Genomic DNA, 20758 nt, shown 5'->3' on the forward strand with positions numbered 1-20758 from the left:
CTGGAGGTTTTAGAGAACAGTCAACATAAATCCCTCACCCTAAAGTTTGTGGATAGAGAATGAAAATAGCACAAATATACAGCTGTGTATGTGGGGTGAGAGGAAAGTATCACTGTCCGTATACAATGATATAGGACAGGACAATGCCCATGGCTATAGATCCTGTGCAGAGTTCTTGACATGTAACCTGAATTGAGCATGACTGGGGGCACACTACTCCAGAATTTCCAAAGGGTTAGTTAATTTCCCCAAAATGTGTGAAAAGATTTCTTCAAACATGTCTTTTTTAATAGACACAAGAGGGTCAGAACAGCACATATCAAGGTAGTTAGTAATGGATAATTAGCTCTTTGAGGTAGACATTTGGTCCAGTACAATTACAGACAGACATGGATTCAAAGTCAGTGTCTTCTTACTTGCTATGTGCTGAATCTGTGGTTTAATCCCAAAGCTTCATACATTTTCACTTGTAAAATGTATATAATGCATCTCCCTTGCAGGGTGTTGAAAGGATTGCAGATGATGGTTGTAAGATCCTGGCACATGGCACGTGTTCACTAAATGGGAACCTTAGTTTTATTTTTGTATCGAAGGGCTTGGCTCATGGTAAACATTCAGGCAGTATCTGAGGGAATGTCGAATTTATACCTTTACAAAATAGAGAATTGGTGGAAGGGGAATATATAAGGGGAAAGAAACACCTTGTAAGGTGTTTCTACTTCTGAGAATATCTTATAAAACCTATCGTGTTTCCTATTGCTTTGAGAATGTCAAATGGAAATTGAAAAAAATTTTCTCTCCTGTTTAGGATGATGATTTTCTGAACATGTGTTTTGAAGTAATTAAAAGAGATTCATTAAATTCATCCCATCCTATCTCCAATCAAGCAGAAACTTCTACTCAAATAAAGGAAATGTTTGATGCTGTTTCCTATAAAAAGGTAGCAAATGCTGTGGATTAGTGGAAGCTTTGCTTTGGGGAGAAATATAATGAGGCCAGTACATCAACAGTTTAAGTTGTTGGTGCCAGGTTATTGCTACCTGTTTCACTTTTTATTTGCTGTTCATTTATCAGACGTTACACGTGTTCCATAAAATGTAAGCTTCCTTTAAAAACATATACTACCTTTTCCTTTATCTTCTTTTTCTTTGCTTTTGTTTGCATTTTAGGGAGCTTGTATTTTGAATATGCTCAAGGATTTTCTGAGTGAGGAGAAATTCAAGAAAGGAATTATTCACTACTTAAAGAAGTTCAGCTATAGAAATGCTAAGAATGATGATTTGTGGAGCAGTTTGTCAAATGTAAGTCCTCTGTTAAGTTACAGTAGACTGCTGTTAAGCCTAAAAAGTGACAAGCTAATTATGAAGGTTTATAAATAGTTATATTGTCAGGCAACAAATGTTTATTTCACTTGCCACACTGCCAAGGGTAAGCAGGCAGCACCTCTTTTTTTCCTCTGGCACCTTACTAGACCAAGATGCCATACTAGTTTAGCCCCAAGGGTTCAATATTTGACCTTGGGTTTCCCTTTTATGGTTGAACCTACACTTTTGTCTTTTTTTCCAAATCTTTCATGACTTTGTAATTCCTTCATGTAACACCTGATCTTCTCTTCCCAAATTTAAGGTTGAACTCTACTTGCTCAAATGTATTTCCCAACCTGTATTCTCTGTTGAGTGAGACACACCTCCTCCCTCATAGGAAGAAATCCTGTTCAATCCCTGTCATCATGCCTCTGTTTCTAGTGCTCTTGCTACCTGAAGTGCTCTCTCTTCTTTCCAACAATTCAGGTGCTGTCCATCTTTTGAGATCTAGCTGAGATTTCACCTCCTCCTTATAGACAGCTCCAGCCCTCATTGGTTTGCCTTTCTGCTGAATGCCTAGAAGTGCACATATGAATCTGTTCCATCCAGTGACATTCTCTTTTATTGGTTTCCATTGGTTCAATAATAACAATGATAATAATAAACAAAATTTGCTTAAGAGAAAGAATCATGTCAGGCCCTTAGCATTCTATTGACCCTATAATCAGTTAATGATTGATTAAAGAACATATGGTCTCTTTGTCATTGGGATTCATGTAGTATAGTAGGTAAGACAGAGAAAACATGCAGTCAACTCAGATGATTCTAATCATTATTAAAATATTCTTAGATTTTCAAATACAAGGACAATACTTTGTTATAGAAGTAATGAACTGGCAGAGCTTGTGCCTGCAGGTAGAAGAACCCTAAGTCATTGTACATAGAAGAGGTCCCCTCTCCTTTATAAGCACGTATGTCCCAGGGGCAGTAATAATATTGTTCAATAATTGTATAGCACTTCACAGTTCAAAAAGAAACTTCATGTGCATTATCTCATTTGATTTTTCTGTGCTCTTATTAAGTCTGGACCCTCAAGGTTTAACTTATGTGTGAGTTTGTGGTCAAAGAGACAAATGTAATTAAAATTTTTTTCAAAGTAGCTCAAATCTTTTACCCCCATTTCTTGAAAACCCTAAAGGGGATCAAATTACACCATCCTTTGTAATACTTATAAAGATTCTCCTTATCCATTTTCATCACCTCTTGCAGCTGATCCAGATACTCTTTCTCCACAATTCTCCCTCAGGTTGTCAACAACAAGCCTTACATTGCTTTTCTCTCCCCTCTCCTTCTCCCTCTCCTTTGCTATGATGTGTACTTGTGTATGTGTCTCTGTGTGTAGACATCAACCAAGCTTTTTTCAGCAAGGAAGAATCTGTCTTTGGTGTGGGCAGTGGGTGTAAAGGGGATTAAAGGAGATATTTGGGCAATAATTACAGGATTCTTTTAGGTTAACTGTGAGCACTCTTATGTTAATTTTTGTCACTTCATGCTTATAACCATCTCGAGAAGGTAAGGTAGGCATTCTTACCCCATTTTTACAGATGGGAAAACTAATGCTAAGGGAGAGATTTGCTCAAGATCATATACCAAGTGAATGATGGAGTCATTACTTAAAATCTGTCTTCTGACTCTAAGTCCAGTATTCATTCTTTCAATTACATCACAACTTCTTCCTAGTTATCAGGGAAGTCTCCCATCCACACTTCCCCTAAAGGTCCTAAATTCTGGTTGACCCCCTTCTGATGCCAAATGAAACTGTGGGCGACTTACCTGGTGGCTCAGTGGTTAAGAATCCGCCTGCCAGTGCAGGGGACACAGGTTACAGCCCTGGTCTGGGAAGATCCCACGTGCCACGGAGCAACAAAGCCCGTGTGCCACAACTACTGAGCCTGCGCTCTAGAACCCGCGAGTGACAACTACTGAAGCCCAGAGTAGCCCCCACTCGCTGCAACTAGAGAAAGCCTGTGCACAGCAAAAAAGACCCAACACAGCCAAAAAAAAAAAAGAGAGAGACTGTGGTAGGAAAACGATAAATTCCTGAGAATACCTAACTCAGCATAGTGTCACATAACATCAGTTATACATATAAAACAAAAAGAGTAAATTTTATGTATTCTGTAATGAATTGCTATGCTTATTACCATGTTTAGATGAATTAAATTTTCATAGATCTATGCTAATAAATGTCTGCGTTCATGTCTAATATGCATATTCAGCCAACTATCAGTGCCCAAAATGGCAATGCTCTTTTACTCTTTTTTAGGATTGTTTAGAAAGTGATTCTGCATCTGGTGGATTTTGTTATTCCGATTCCAAGACAACAAGCAGCACAGTAAGTAGAAAGAGACTTGTAGAGTAGAAGAGATTTGGCTCACCACCTGGCCCAAAGTGAGTGCGTAAAGTCGCCCAACTGTCCCTTTAAATAACTGGAGAGAAATAGACACTCCACAGTTTTCCTTGAAACAAAGCTGCCTGAAGAAGGAATGCTCAGGCCATTTAGGGGGGTGACGCTGTTACTACTATATTTTTGTTGTTATAATTCGGCTTTCCCACAACCCTGCTGCTAGCTAAAAATATCTCAGCTCAAAATTCTTCTGAGTGGTTACTGCTGCACTGGCATCCTCTAGGCTCTGAAAAATGCCAAACCAAATCTGTTAGGTTTGGAAATAGAGTGAACAGCTTTCTTGAGGCCCTGTCTTCTTGTTTACTTCTGGGAAGTTATTGGAGCATTTGAGGAGAGAGAAAAGAAAGTCATCATGGAAAAAAGAAAAGGCAAACTTTTTAAAAAGCATTATGGTAATCCCATCCATTATAGTTTCTAAAGGGAGATTCAGCATCACTCAGTGATCAGCAATACATACTAGAAGCTAAACAGCTAGAGGTTTTGTTCTCCATTCCATATACCTCTATTGATATAATATTGTTCTACTGGAATTTTTAAAAAGCTTCCCTAAAGAGAGACATTTCTTCTTAAGCCACTTCTCTGGATTCTGTCGTTAATAAAATGGAGAGTGTTTTTTTGGTTTTTTTGTTTTTTTTCTGTTTTGAAAGGGAGCAGGAGGGAGGCTTCAGTCTCAAGCCCTTCCTCTTGACCTTTCCTGCCCTGTGTTAACCCTCAAGCTCCCACACACGTCCCTGCTTCAGGTAATTTGCAGAGCAGCCCTGGGCGGGGTGGGGAGGGGCAGCCCCTGGTCTAGTTTCCACATCGCTCCCCTGGGAGATTGCAGCCAGAGTCCCCTCTTCCGGTCCAACCCATGTTTCCAGCGTCCAAGGAGGTCGAAGTTTCTCATCTCTCTCTGGCTTCTCTCCTCTGTCTTGAGTTACCAAAGTCACTTGTCATTTCAGCTGGCCTTCCTGCGGGAAAATGTGGAGGTGAAGCAGATGATGGCTACCTGGACTCTGCAGAAAGGAATCCCCCTCGTGGTGGTTAACCGAGAAGGGCGTTCGCTCAGACTGCAGCAGGAGCGCTTCCTGAACGGGGTGTTCAAAGAGGACCCTGGATGGGGGGCCCTGCAGGAAAGGTGACTGCTTTCCTTCTGTCGGTCTAGTTTACCTCATCTCAGTTTGTTCGTGATCGCATCAGCTTTCTCTCAGCTTCTCTGGCAATTTTATGGGGTGCTATTTCTACACAGGACTCGAAGGCCTAAACTAGCCTTGATATCAGCCCAGACTGCGTTGTTGAGCGGCACATTCTTAGTAATCCTGGGGCTACCTTTAGAACCTCAGTTCTGCTGCAGAAGGTCGTCGGTAATATTTCCAATATAATATACCCTGACTGTATACTAGACTTCTGGGCCCTAATAAATTGTGTGACTGGTCCATACCTAGGAAGTGTTATGACAGCTGTACACCTTATCAGAAAAGACATTCCCTATTTGATAAATTAGATGCTAGGACCTTCCGCTCTCTTTTGTTTTGCAGTAAGAGACTATAAATGTAATGTCTTAAAACATGATGTTCTTGGTAATAATAAAAGCAAATCCAATTACCCACACTGTCATCTTTCTTGAGAAAACTTGTTAAAGGCTTTACTAAAATCAAGATATACAACACTGTGCACCTTCCTCTGATCTATTAGCCTTATCAATAAGATGAATGAGGTTAAATTGAAATGAAATAATCCAAGTGAATCCGTGCTAGCTCTTTTGATTATTATTTTTTTCCCAAGGATCTAGCTGTCTAATAACAGTTCTAGAATTTTTCTGAGAATCAGAAGCAAATTCAAAGCCTTTAACACATAGGATATACTGTTTTCCCTTTTTGTTTCATCAGATGTCTATTTCCATCCAACAGCAACTCTTATGCCATTTATCTTCCATTTCTGTGTATGTCTTTCTGAAGTCTGAACTTCAGAGAGCTTAAACAACTTGAAGCTTGGCAACACAGGCTGGAAAATTTAATGTTTGATTTACTATTGGGAAAGCAGGACTCATAATTCTGTAACTTATCAAAATGTAACCAGAGAGAGTTCAATAGTGTGGTTGGCCCAGAATAACAAATATCTACTGCAATGATCAGTATTTTTCCTCTACCTGAAGCAGTATTTACATTACTATTATAAAATTATTATCCTCTGATCCATGCTTATCCAAACTCATGAAATGCTGCTCTTCCTCTCTTTACTCCCAGATATGTTTATCTGGAAAAATCTCTTTCTGGAGTCAAGATCCATCCAGGAATCTCGATCCATTAAGTCTTGGTGATATCTATGTGTCTATTTTTACCAATTTGTATAAATATTTCAGTTGCTTTGTTAATTATCTGTACTCTCTGGATTAGCAGGTAGATTATCCCTTCTGCCCCTTTATTAGATCGAGTCTGTGTCTGCTGTTTCTTTCACTATTTTATATTTTTCTGAAGACTACTGGGCACATCCTCAGTTACTATTCTTTCTGTTTTATACCTATTGGTATTTTCAAGCATGTGATTTTACAGGATTACTATAGCTAATATGGCTTGCTGTGATAGACGAAATGAGTTCTAGAAGCTGCTAGAAAGTTAGTCAGAAAAAAATAGCCAATTTCAGTTATTTACCGTAGTAGGGCCATTGAAAAGTAACTGAGGCCTTTTCCTCCAATACATTCTGCTTCTCTGCTCTCTGGACTTGGCTGATGTGCAGATCCTGACACACTGCTGCAGGCACTTAGCAGTTGGGGGGCTGAATGTGGGTAGCTTTGTTGAACAAAAAGATAAGTGGAAAATCATACTGGAGTAAGATCGTTACCTTGGAGGGCTTTTCCTACAGCTTTGGTTCAGTTATTTGAATTAATATCAGGCTGTCATAATTTTTGGAAATATGAAAGGAAAATTGATTTTTTTCCTCTTACTTAGAAGAAAACAATCAGCAGAACTTGTTGTGGTATGATATTTGGACAACAAATGGCACAGGTAATTGTGACAGAGTTCAACTAAGTATACATTGCTGCTCCTTCATAATCATTATGGAAGAACTTTTGCACACCCACGGATCTGCTAGTCTTAGCCTATAAAATTTATGATGGTGTGAAGGATGAGTGATTAGGTGTCTTTTACAGCCTATCCGAGTCTGATGATGTGAAAATTGAAATGGCCATTAATTTAGTCTGTAACAGTCTTTACTTTCTAACATAGGTACCTTTGGCATATCCCAGTGACCTATTCCACAAGTTCCTCTAATGCAATTCACAGACACATTCTGAAATCAAAGACAGGTAATGAACTAACTAGCCAATAGCTGTTTTAATTCTGAAATTAAACATGTTCTGAGGTATTTGGAGGAAAGATACTGTAAGTCAATCTGATAATGAATGATATATGTTTGAGGAAGTTCTCATTTATCCATATATGTGTTACTAAAAGAACCCTTTAGCTAGAAAGTCTGAATTTTTTATTCAGTGGAAAGTTCTCATGTGCTTCTAGCTCTTAGAGATAGGTTTATATTTATATTAAGAAATGATGGCATCCTCTCTTATGTCTTTTAATACCTACTAGTTCAGTGGATAAAGGCATACACTCTGGAATTGATTGGCTCTGGATTCAAATCCTCATTCTGTCACATATTAGATGTGTGCCCTTAAGAAAATTTTTTAACTTCTTATGAGTTTCAGTTTTCTCATCTTATTTTGAATGGGGATTAAGCCTCACAGAGCTTTTGAGAGAATATGGTAGTGTTATTTTACCACCTAGTATAATGTCTGTCATATTAAAAATAATACAATTTTAATTTCCCCTTTACACACATCACTGAAATTTGAGAATGTTCCCATCATAATGTCACGTTCAGCCTACAGTCCTTATTTTGCCCAAAGTAAGGACTGGACAAATGGATCACCTATTTACATATACATATTTCAATGAGCAGTAACTAAACCTTGAGACAAGGCCACCAATAAATCAAGCCAAATTCCAGTCATGTTCATCATCTGGCTCACTGGGCCCTTGCATGCCTCTTAAACCTGCATAGACTGCTTTTGAGAACAAATTCATCAGTCCTTTTCCTAGGAATTAGTTTATTTATTAACTTAATAGGGTCATCATCCCCAAAATAAGCCATCCAGCAGACTATGAAAATAAGGATCATTGTGAGTCTTCCAAAACTTTGTCTTCTCCTTGATTTATTAGTAATAGTATGGAGACTAACATTTTTGGAGATGTTCCTGGTGTGCACGTCGATAAGGAAATACCTATACCAATTTTCTCCTCCTAGATACTCTGGATTTACCTGAGAAGACCAGTTGGGTAAAATTCAATGTGGACTCAAATGGCTACTACATTGTCCACTATGAGGGGCATGGATGGGACCAGCTCATTACACTGCTGAATCAGAACCACACATTTCTCAGACCTAAGGACAGAATAAGTCTGATTCATGATGCATTTCAGCTAGTAAGGTAATGCAAAACTTCATCTGATTTCATAGGAAATAACTGCTTTATCACCAGATACATTAGATTTCAAATCAAACTTTCAGTGTTAATCATTCACATGATATGGATATGAATGGAGGTCAAATACAGGCCATTAGGCCACAGCCTACCCACTGATAAAGTATTTTGACCCACCCAGCGTTTAAAAATTTAATCCAACATTTTTAAATATGGAGAAGTTTATGTAGAAATCCTGACTTCTGGAATCTCTTAAATAATGAGAAAATTTGGCAACTGTGGGCCTTCATTCCCACAGGGCAACCATAGAGGAGGGTAGAGTGGGCAGATCTTCCTTTGGGCCAGGCCTACATTCTCCTATGTACCAAAGTCCTAAATGGTACACATGAGAGGCCTGCTTCACTCACTTATGGTGGACCCTCCAGGCATTTAAGCTTTTGACCTCAGATTTTAAATTTGTTTATACTGGTAGCTTGCTGTTTCACCAAATACCAATGTAATCTGTTGGACAAAAGGTATAAATATGGTTATAACCTTTATAATTTTAAAATCTAGTGCACAATCCATTCATTACTTTGCTCACATTGGGGAAGTCAATACGAAATTGGTAGAAAAATGAAGGAGGAATTGGCTGCTTATGTTTATTCCTCTTTTTACTTTCCTGGAAAGACAAAGTGTTTTCTTTCCTTTTTCCCATTTATCATCAACAGAATAATATGTAGAATAAGTCACAAGGTCACCAATGGAAAAAAAATTGGGGATCAGGTGGCGTATTTTGCATTATGTAAGCTTTTCCTATTCTGAGAATTACAGTAATGTACTCACTTTATTCAGTGTGACATATTATTTCCTTTCCGATCCTTATTTAGGTCAAATTAAGTAAACGTAACCAGCAAGACATCTCTCAGACACAGCTTCTCTGTACAATAGAGTTCCCTAGTTAGAAAAGTGAGAGGATTGAGAGCTTAATCCTCAGTCCCATAGGTCTCAGGAGAATCATGGTAGTATGGCTATCCTACATCTGAGTGGATGCATGATAGACTAGCTGAGAAGTGCATTATCATTAGTTGAGGGAGGTTTGTCTGCTTAAAGGAGAAACTCTGAGCAGATTGCAAAGAAGGTAGATTACAAATTTAAGACCAGGCAGAAGGAAAAATATTGACAACTCAGCAAGTGAAAGCCAATCTTTGAAGTAGTTGCAAAGTCTTTTTTGCTGTTTCTATCCTATAAATTTATGTGTAGTGTAAATTTAGCAGAAGGAACTCTATAGTTACTGATGTATCAGTGGAAAAGCAATCATTTCTTTACTAGGTAGACTGGTTAATGAAGTTCCGAGTACAAATTTTGGTTTAAAACAAATCAACTAAGTACTACCTCTTCACTTATTGTTTGACCTTTGACAAGCTATTTAACCTTTTTAAGCCTAAATTTTCTAGTCTTTAAAACTTTTCTAGTCTTTAAAACTCCAATAATAATAATGTCTATCATGCAGGGTTGTTTTGAGGATTGCTTAAGATAATGTAGATAAAGCACTAAGTACAGTAATAAATGCTCAATAAATGGTAGCTGTTAACATTATTAGTATTATCTAATATAAATTGTTTAAAAGATCATGCGTTGAATGGGAAGGTGAAGTGACAACATAGAAAAATGCATTTCAAATAATGTGAAATTGGAAAAAAAGCAGAATGTAAGCTTAGGTATTATTATGTTTGCAGTTACATGAAAAAAAAAAAAGCTAAAGGTGAGAGAAACAAAAACAGAAAGAAATATTCCAAAGTGCTATTAGTAAATATGTAAGGTAATGAAATTATGAGTTTTTTCCCCTTAATTTCCAATTGTTTTGTAGTTTGTTTATATTACTTTTATAATAAAAGTAATTATATAAGAAAACAATTTAAACATCTTATAATAGGTCTAAATATTTTTACTTGCTACTCTGCTTCGGTGATATATATCTCTTCCTTCCCTGCTTTGTGAAATATCTATTTAAGAGTTAAAGGATGTAATCTGTGATCACATTTAGTTTAGAGACAGAATTTGATCCAGGAATGCATATTCATTTCAATTGGGTTTTCATACTTATTATTAAATATAATTTAAGACTTGGATCTCCTCTGAGTTGGGTGGAATTAAAATGACAATCATAATTTCTTTACAGGTAAGCTATTTATTTCTTTAAGTCCAACACCATAAAAAGAAGCTCCAAATTGTTTCCTCAGGAATACAGTTTATTTCACAAAGGTACCATTTAGCTGAAACTTTAAATAAATAAATAGATAGACTTTTTCCTGTTGGGCTGAAGTATATGCTTATATCTGGGTTTAGTTTTTAAGCTAAACAGACATTCAGATAACGTTTTGTGCATTGATTGAAGCAGAGGGCAGGTAATGAGGGGCTGGATTTTTATTAAATAATAACTTTATAAAAAGAAAAGGAGTCCCTCTTAAATGAATATTAAGATTAAAGTGTTTTAAAGTAGGTAAATATAAGAGTAAATAATGGCATTTGTCTAAGTAAAAAATAAATTAGACTGGGCTAAAAAGAAAAACAAGATTAATATAAAATGAGTTTTACGTGTTAAACATTCTTTTTAAAATTTTAACCCTAGAATATAATACCTAGTTTCTTCCTGTTGCTGATCCTCTTAGTATACTTTATAGCATCTGAAAGTAAATAATATGTCACACTGAATAAAGTGAGTACATTACAGAAATTCTTAGAATAGGAAAAGCTTACAATGCATAATACTTTACCTGATCCTTAATATTTTTTCTGTTGGAGACCTTGTGACCTGATTTATTCTACATATTATTCTGTTGATGATAAATGGGAAAAAGGAAAGAAAACACTTTGTCTTTCCAGGAAAGTCTAAAGAAGAATAAACATAAGCAGCCAATTCTTCCTTAATTTCTCTACCAGTTTCATATTGATTTCCCCAATGTGAGCAAAGTAATGAATGGATTGTGCACTAGGTTTAACATTTAAAATTTTAAAGGTTGTGACTCTATTTGTACTTATCTACTGCACCATATATTATGACACTTAACACATGTGGGCAGGAATAGTGACATTTTGTGGATTTGTTTTTAAAAAAATATAGCAGACCATAAAAATCATAGAGCATATGGTCCAGCCCTCTGTCTCAGATGAATGTTTGGAAAATTTACTGTTAAGTCTGTTTTAAAACAGTATGTCATTGTGGCTGAGAAGAGTATAGTCACAACAAAAGTTGCTTGCTTTTAATGTCACTTCTTTCTAGTTTCAGTTCCCTCATTTTAGATGAAAATTTAAAATTTAAAAAACCCATAGGAGATAGGGCATTATATTAATGAAAAATTCAAAACAGATATCTTTGTTCTGGAATCTGTTTCCATATTAAACTATTATGCTTAATCTGGGAGTTGGATGCTGGCAAGAATGGTTTATAGATGCTTCAGGGACACAGGTCTTCTCAGAAACACATGTGAAAACCACTTTACAAAAGTGACAGTATAATGGTTTATTTCCTCTACAGAAGAGATCCTAATGTTCTGATATTCAGAATAATAGTTTTGTTGTTTGTTCTTCTCATTAAAGGAAAATGTAGAGAAGGCATATCACTTTAGAATCTAAATAGATTCTTTAAAAAAATGAAAATCCTTGTTTGGACCCACTCAGAATAAGTGCTGCTTCTCTGTTAGGCTCTAGGAGGGACATCAAAGAAACAAAAGACATGGCACCTGTCCTCAAAGTTCCAAATATGCTTGGAGGAACAATTCAGACCCACAAATTAGGCAATTAGAGAATGACAAATATATGAAAATTTGATATTATTTGGTACTAAACATGAATATTAGCTAATATTTATTTCATTTTCATTTACAAAGCTCTTATTTATGTTAGACATTAGTCTAAGCACTTTGCCTATATTAACTCATTTAATCCTTACAACAGAGGACTAAAGTAGATACTCTTATTATCCCCATTGTATTGGGGAGGCAGCTGAAGCCCAGAGAGGTTAATTTGCCCAAGTCAGTGGCAGAACTAGGATTTAAACCAAATGGTCTGAATATAATGAACTGCTTCTGTTATTGCTCTCTGTATCATATTTGTTTTAATATTTAAAATATTAAGAACTGTAAGATATGCACAAACCACTGACATTTGTTTTATACCTCAGTGCAGGAAGGTTGACTCTAGACAAAGCCCTTGACCTGACTCGCTATCTCCAACATGAAACAAGCATCCCTGCACTTCTCAAAGGCCTGGAATATCTAGAATTGTTTTACCACATCATGGAAAGAAGGAATGTTTCAGATGTCACTGAAAATCTCAAGGTTTGTGTTTCTTTCAGAAAATTCATTAAGTAAAATACACAGTGCCTGGAGGATCAGTGAGACTTGTTCTGTTTTGTGTGAACTCTTGGGGTTAAATCTTGAAGAATCTGAGGAAACTGGCTGATAACACAGTCAACACTTAAGCACCTAATAGTTAGATGTCCCTCGTTCCTTGTCATCGCCATCCTAAGAGCTAGGTGCCAGGATCATAAGCAAAACATCCCTCCTAAGGTGATTTTATCTTATATCACTTGGTATTCCCCCCTCAGATAGGAAATTAAATTGGACTTCTTTTTTTTTTTTAACATCTTTATTGGAGTATAATTCCTTTACAATGGTGTGTTAGTTTCTGCTTTATAACAAAGTGAATCAGATATACATATATCCCCATATCTCTTCCCTCTTGCGTCTCCCTCCCTCCCACCCTCCTTATCCCACCCCTCTAGGTGACCACAAAGCACCAAGCTTAAATTGTACTTCTAATGGAGAAACTAACTCTGGTAGGTGGAGGCCAGAAAAAGCGAAGCAAAATATAGAGATAAGTAGTTCTATGCTTCGGGAAAGTTTCATGCAGACAGTTTAGAGTTGAGCCCTTTGGATGGGTTGAGTGAGAGCTGGGTTAAGACCTAAACTTAGCCTTTCTGTAAACCATCCTATGCTTTCTGCAGCATTACCTTCTCCAGTATTTTAAGCCAGCGATTGACATGCAAAGCTGGCACGACGAGGGCTCGGTCTGGGACAGAAGGCTTCGTTCGGCTCTCTTGAAGCTGACCTGTTACCTGAACCATGCTCCTTGCATCCAGAAGGCAACTGAACTCTTCTCTCAGTGGATGGAATCCAGTGGAAAATTAAAGTAGATCTGGACTTCTGTCCTATTCTTTGTTCCTTTCACTTTGATGTAAAAGTCTTTGATCATGCAAGACATTAGATCTAAAACCTTTTAGTGAGGATAGAAAAAAAAAACCATGCTGGGAATTACATACCTTTGTTTCATGCTCCCACACAGCAAGTGCTGGATAGATTTTTGGGAAGTGAGGTTTAAGTCCCTGTAGGGGAGAGCTAATAAACATTAGCATGGTACCAGAAAGATGGCCAGAGGGTGGAGGCCGGCAGGGCCGCTGCCCAATCTCCAAGAGTAATGCCTTTTAAAGGTAAAAAGCAATATGAAATGTTCATGCAATCCAAATACCAGTGATCAGTTGATGAAACTAAAAAAAAAAAAAAAGGGGGGGGGCAGTGCCTTTTTAAAATGTGTTTACTTCTTCATTAACCAATTAACCAATACCACACCACAGCCTTAGCCCCAAGTTTCAGCTTTGATAGGATACTGATGATTTGGGCCATCTAAAGGATGTGTATGGTGGCGAAATTGATTCCAGTGGTGGTTGTAATCAAGTAGATGCCCGGTGATCAAAAGGATTATGTTGCAGTTTAGTTTAGCAGCTGCAACCCACAGGTACTGAAAGATGCCACGATCTTTTCAATGTAAGCCTTGATTTCTGTCCAACACATGACTTTATACTGTTGCTATTAAAACTCTGACTCTCCAGTTGGATGTTTTGAGAAGTCAAATCTGTATATGAATTAAGGAAAATTCCTTTTTAAAATAGAAAAAATAATTCACAACTTTAGTACCATGTAAAGCAATGGTGTCAATTTTCCCTCTGCCAAATTGTTATGAAATGCTGTTATAATTTATCTCCACATAACTAAGTCTCAGTGAGCTTTTTGAAATCTTTTCTTGAATTCTTCTTTTAAAAAAAAGTAATTCATTTTCTTCTTTTTGGAATTTTTCACTCTTTGGGATTTAGGCTTAAAATCAGTTTCAGAACAAAAATATCTTTTAGCTATATTTTTCTCTTCTTTTTGTTCATGTTTGAATGAACTGTATGAGTGAGGCTAAAATATAAACATCTGTTGCCCTATAACACAACAGAATATTATTCTGTTTTTATGCTAGTTGTAAGAGGGATGATCTTACCTGCAGTAACTCAAGTACAGTAGATACAATGGTTCAACTTGTTGAATAGGATGCTATGCCTATGAAAAAATTCTGGGTAAATCTCATTTAAGCTTGTAATCAAGAACACATAATCATATATTGTAGGTTTCTTTTTTCTAAACTTCAAGAGCACTAGTATTAATCCTAAAGGGGAATTTCCTTTTATTGATTAATTGATTACTTCATTCATGAATTCAAAATATAATGCTTTGCCTGTTGCCTACGTGCCAGGCACTGCATTTGGTGCTAAGAATAAACTAGTGAACAAAACAACTATGTGTTCTACCTTCAAGGAACTTACAATTAATTTGTTACCAATTTTTATAAATTTGTACAGTAAAACACACTAAAACAAAATAATGTGGAATGTAATTTAATTACTTTTTGTTTTATGATTCAAAGTCTCTTGGGATATTTAAATGCATATAGTACAGCGGAAATAGCACAGGATTAGAACCATAGGTCTAAATCCCATCTCCAAAAAGGCTAGTATGTCGCCTTGGTGCAAGTTACTTAACCTTTCCAAGCTTTATTTCCACTTTTTAAAAATTAGCATAATTTTTCTATCTCACTGGGTAGCTTTGACAGTTAAATAAGTTGTATAGAGACTAGTACAACCTTATGGTCCCTGCATGATAAATACAAATTGCCTGTCCCATCCCTACTTCTCTGTGTTTTGGTTATTCCAAGCCATCAATATGAATATCATTTATTATTGATCTAATGATATTTGGGATTAAAAATAATAACCAAATTAAAATCAAAGCTAGTTAGTATCCTATAGGACAATAAAACCCCAAAACCATGGTGTCTTCTTAAGGTGCACAGAAACTAATAATATTGCATCTTATCAGTTTTACAGAATTATAAAATGACTGAACTCTAAACAGCTGTGCTAAAATATAATTCTCTACACCTAGAGAGTCAGATAACCCTCAGACAGGCCTGCTAGAAAATACTCCCAATGTGACATTAAAGCAGCAAGTAATAATCTTTTTAAAAAAATCTTATAGCACCAATATATGCTATTTAATGATAGAATCCTATATAAACGAGTGCATTTATATTTCAGAAATCACCTTTTTTAATTTATTCATTCCATCAACTTTCTGTTTTCATCTCCAAGTAGTTGACATTTTTATGATTATTATCCTTGTTAACATTTTATCATCAGGAGGAAAAAAACCACGAATAATTTGCAAAGTAGAATTACATAAAATGTTTTTATAAAAATTTGCCAGAAAAAAAGGTTTAATATGCTAGGTACTGGAAATAACTCAGGGGTGATTCTGTTATAGCAATTTAAAATCATAATAAGAAAAAAAGAATTTTTTCTTTCATAGAATTTTTTTTTCACTTTCGTGCTTAATATTACAGTATCCCAACAGATGTTTTAAAGATTGTGTACTCCGTGGGTGCTCAAACAACAGCAGGATGGAATTACCTTCTAGAGCAATACGAACTCTCATTGTCAGGTGCTGAAAAAAACAAAATTCTGTATGCATTGTCAACCAGCAAACATCAGGAAAAGTTAATGAAGTAAGTGAATTTAACTAAATTGTTAAAAGTAAACTTACACATATTCAGGGAAGATACTAAAATTTCAGCTACCAATTTCAAAGGCATATAATAATAATTGAATCAGAATTTGAACCGCTTTGACTTTACTTCCAAAAATATATATTGACAAAATGCAAAACAGATATTCCTTAGTTATTAACATGTGATTGATACTAAACAAATAGCTATGTTTTACTTTCAGAACCTTGGCGGAAAATTATTGTACAAAATACAAGATGCTAATCATCTTGTATTTTAAGATGCTAATATAAGATGTATATAAGATGCTAATCAAAATTCTTTGAAATAATAAGTGAATAAAATTACTTCTAGAAAAAAGCAAAAGTTTAACTGGAATAATAAAAATGTTAGCCAGTAGAGACTTTATTACTGTTTTTGGTACATCACACTTTTGTCATGCCTCTTTCTCTCTGATTCTTCTAATATACTGATAGCCTGAGTTAATTTCCATTATAAAACACAAACCATGAAAAATTAAGTGATTTTTATTTCTTCAGGTTAATTGAACTAGGAATGGAAGGAAAGGTTATCAAGACACAGGACTTGGCAGCTCTTCTTCATGCAATTGCCCGAAATCCAAAGGGGCAGCAATTAGCCTGGAATTTTGTAAAAGAAAATTGGATCCATCTCCTTAAAAAGTTGGTATTTGTTTACATCCAGCGTGTGTTCTTCCACCCAGATATCTCAGTTGCCTAAAACCATGTATAACCAAATGATCCCAGTGACACCATTTTTACTCAAATAGTTTGATGAAGTCTGTCAATTTTAAAACTCACTAGCCCAAATTGCCCTGTCCAGGTATAAGTGAGAGGAATGAAATAAAGGGAATGGGAAACAGATTTCTCTTACTCAGCCCAGGCAATGAAGAATTGCTGGGAACAAGTAAGAGCTGAGTTGAATCCAGTCATCAGCCTCATCCCCCCATTCCCTTCTGGCTCTCTCCCCAACCCTGAAGAATACATTGAAGCCATATATAGTACATCAAACACTGGGGGAAAAAAACTTCAGGAATTCTGAAGAGAACTAATCCCTCTTTCCAGTTCCCCTGGGGAGGTGGCACAGTGGAGAGCTTGGAGTAGCTAAAAGAAATTCAATCAGAAATGTTTGGGGAGCTCCCCTCCAAAACTGGATAGGTTATGAGTCTTTTCTGGGGTTTCAACTTTGGGGAAAACTAGAGCTCACTCAGTATGCTCCTGAACCTAAAATAGTCCCAGAAAAACCAACAATGATTAGATTTCATTGGAATGTACAGGATGGCATTGCTTTCTCTCACAACAAACCTCCTGCTAAGTGCTCAGCCATTCCTCATCCAAATCCAAAACGTCACTTATTAACTATATGGAAAATACCCTGAATGAAAGAGCTGTGCAGTTTGCTCTGTTTATCTTTGTATCAGTTAGCATCTCTGATGTCAGTCATCCTCAGTTCCTCTTCCCTCTCATTTCTTAGCCATAAAGGTCTCAGAGTCCTCACGGATAGCTTTTTGTCAGTACAGAGCACATTTCTACCCCACTCCAGGACCTTCAAGGGGTTGACATCCACATGAGACTGAATAGTTAAAAAACTTTTTTTAAAATATCTTTCCTTAAAGACCTTACTGGAATCATTGGTTTCGTTGTTTGCATGACTGTCTGTTCCCTCCTGAAATGGTCAGACTTTTCTGCAATGCTGTAGATTTGTTTCGTAACTGGAAATTATCCTCCTGCCCAACCATGGTGCACAGTCCAGACTTGGGACCATTTCTGAGATGTATCTATGCTCTGCTTTACAGCATGAATCCCTTTGACCTGTGGTACAGATTCTCTATATAAGACACTGGGGTGAAGGATGCCATCTGTGGCTTCGAATGAGAGTTCAACAAACAATGCCCCAATAAACATAATGTATAAACACAGTGTTGTCCAAAATGAGATGGGGAAGTATGTAAGACAATGCCTCACAGTGTAAGAAGAAAATAATACTACATGTATTATTTCTTATCTTATGCTCTTAAATTTTCTTTTTTACCTTTAACATAGTACGTGCATATAATTCATAAATAAAAATATGTATATTGGGAAATTCTTGGTCAAAAAATATTTATTGATGGGTGAATAATCAAAAATGTAGGGCTTCCCTGGTGGCACAGTGGTTGAGAATCCGCCTGCCAATGCAGGGGACACGGGTTCGAGCCCTGGTCTGGGAAGATCCCACATGCCGCGGAGCAACTGGGCCCGTGAGCCACAACTACTGAGCCTGCGCGTCTGGAGCCTGTGCCCCGCAACGGGAGGGGCCGCGATAGTGAGAGGCCCGCGCACAGCGATGAAGAGTGGCCGCCGCACCACGATGAAGAGTGGCCCCCGCTTGCCGCAACTAGAGAAAGCCCTCGCACGAAACGAAGACCCAACACAGCTAATCTTATGGTCTTATGGTCAAATTTGATAAATTTCATAGCTTTCAGATTTTACTGGATGAATATGAGTTATTCTTGTGGTAATTAATAGTATCCATTGCAAGGCACAAATTTATCATATAGTTATTAATGTTATATATTTTAAATATATAGCATGTTATAAACATAAGGTCATTATTTCTATTACTTAAATCTATGAGGTTCCTTTTATTTTCAGATTTGAGTTGGGCTCATTTCCCATAAGAATGATCATCTCTGGCACAACATCTCACTTTTCTTCCAAGGATGAGTTGCAAGAGGTTTGTGACTCTCTATTGCTAATAATTTAAAAATAAATGTTCAAGCTGTAGAATTGAAAGTAAACTTAGATGCAATCTGGTTTGACGTTGTTATTTTATTAAAAGAAAATAAGCTGTTTGTTCAATGTCACATAGCAAGTAAATGGAAGGGACAGGACTAATGTTCATAGCATTCAAAATGGAAATTATACTTGAGGGATGAGTCCTTTTGTATTATTTCATTCATATTGTATCATCACTCAAGTGATTATATTGAAGTTTGGAAAAGTTCATAAAGGTCTTTTTAACAAAATTACTCTTTTTGGTAATTCTACTTTTTTTAAAAAAAGCATTCTAGTGGTTTACATCTTATTTCCACAGTAAATCTTAAATTTATTTACAAGCAAATTCAGAATTCTAGTACTTAAATCTCAGATCACTGCTTACTCTATGACTTGGCTCAATCTCTTCTTTACCCACAGTGTGCTCACTTGTAAGATTTGTCATTCCTGTCTTATTTTATCTATTGTTTGAAGGTAAAGTGAAATAATAATTATGCCCAAAAAAGAGAAGAAGAAAATAACGTTTCAGAGATTGGCAAAGAAATGCTTGTGCCTGTGTTTATGTAATTTATAAGCTGTTTTGAAACCCTTTGGAAGAGAAAGTGTTTTATGAACCACGTCAGTTATCCTTTTCTTGCTTATTTTTCAGGTGAAACTGTTCTTTGAATCTCTTAAGGCCCAAGGATCACATCTGGAAATTTTTCAAATTGTTCTGGAAACCATATCCAAGAATATTAAGTGGCTGGAGAAGAATCTTCCCACCCTGAGGAATTGGCTACTGATTAGTATTTAAATGGTCAATAGAAACAGCACATCAGATGCAGGCTGTGTCTACATGAAGTGGACAAAGCTCAAGTCAAAGTCCCAGATGGTTTAACCAGTAAGAAGCCTCAAGAAATCAGCCAGCACAGCTACCTGTGCTCAGCTATCATCTCTAGCTGGCAGACGTATGATGCTGGGGTGAGGGAAGGCCAGTTCAGTAGCCTATTTTAAAGTAAACTTTGTGAATAATGGAGATATGTGGAGATGTATTGATAAATATAGCTGTAATAGTTTAGCTGCAGCACAGACTGTCTACAATGCCCGACATTATGCGACTACTACTTTGCTTCTTTGATGTTTTTTTTAAACCTTGCATAGAATCCTGGAATTAGCCCAACCAGGTTACCTTCAAGGAAACACAGCCAATCTGCAAAAAAATCTTTCTTTTGCATCCTTCCATCTTCTTACTCTCCAGCTCCCTCAACTCAGCCTGAATAGTTTAATAGCACCTTTGACTCTAGATTTGACCTGTTCATGGCCCTACCAAGGTTTGTATAACACCTAAGTGATATCACTCTAGAATTATATGTACTATAGCATAAGGAAACTGAAAGAGTAAAGAATACTATTTTTCCACCAAGGTAATATGTAAATTAAGCAGTAAAATATGTATGAGTTTCAGTAGAATTGTGCCATTAACATTTCCATGAATAAGAAAAGTACTTTCTCTTGTGTAGTAATTTATCTACCATAAATTTCCAAGTTTTTAATTCTCTTCCTTTTAGTTCTTTGTTTAAATACATTTTTAACCTCTCAGATTCTTAAGAATTGAGTACAGAAAGTGGAAATTTTATTATTTGATGAGAATGAACATGAGAAGTACTGTGCCAATAACGTTTTAACAAATAAAGAGTTTTTTAAAAAGAAATGTATTGTACTTTTCAGTGTGGTATTTCAAAACCCTTATGGTGGATGCCAGACCCGCAAAACAAACTAAGGTTTGGCTAAAGTTAGTTTTACTTTCTTTTACCTTGAATGAATAAACAAGTTGTAAAAAGGTTATATACAATATCATGAATAATGATGGAGTGAGCAGATACAACTTCTCCATGCTTCCCTGATTCCCCACAGA

General features: G+C 36.4%; 1 protein-coding gene across 2 annotated transcripts in view; it reads left to right on the top strand.

The window, feature by feature from the left end:
• Window positions 1-20480, top strand: part of ERAP2 (endoplasmic reticulum aminopeptidase 2) — a 38257-nt gene extending 17777 nt beyond the window's left edge. For both annotated transcript variants that reach the window (XM_059919393.1, XM_059919394.1), the window contains exons 8-19: window positions 809-940; window positions 1170-1301; window positions 3631-3699; window positions 4713-4888; window positions 6978-7057; window positions 8053-8236; window positions 12393-12549; window positions 13218-13402; window positions 15929-16090; window positions 16630-16770; window positions 18742-18823; window positions 19514-20480. In XM_059919393.1, coding sequence (XP_059775376.1) covers window positions 809-940; window positions 1170-1301; window positions 3631-3699; window positions 4713-4888; window positions 6978-7057; window positions 8053-8236; window positions 12393-12549; window positions 13218-13402; window positions 15929-16090; window positions 16630-16770; window positions 18742-18823; window positions 19514-19657 — 1644 coding nt within the window. In that variant the 3' untranslated portion in view covers window positions 19658-20480. The remainder of the gene's footprint in view (window positions 1-808; window positions 941-1169; window positions 1302-3630; window positions 3700-4712; window positions 4889-6977; window positions 7058-8052; window positions 8237-12392; window positions 12550-13217; window positions 13403-15928; window positions 16091-16629; window positions 16771-18741; window positions 18824-19513) is intronic.
• Window positions 20481-20758: the final 278 nt, after the last annotated feature.

Source organism: Balaenoptera ricei, chromosome 3 (genome assembly GCF_028023285.1).
Source record: "Balaenoptera ricei isolate mBalRic1 chromosome 3, mBalRic1.hap2, whole genome shotgun sequence".
NCBI classification, from domain to species: Eukaryota; Metazoa; Chordata; class Mammalia; order Artiodactyla; family Balaenopteridae; genus Balaenoptera; species Balaenoptera ricei.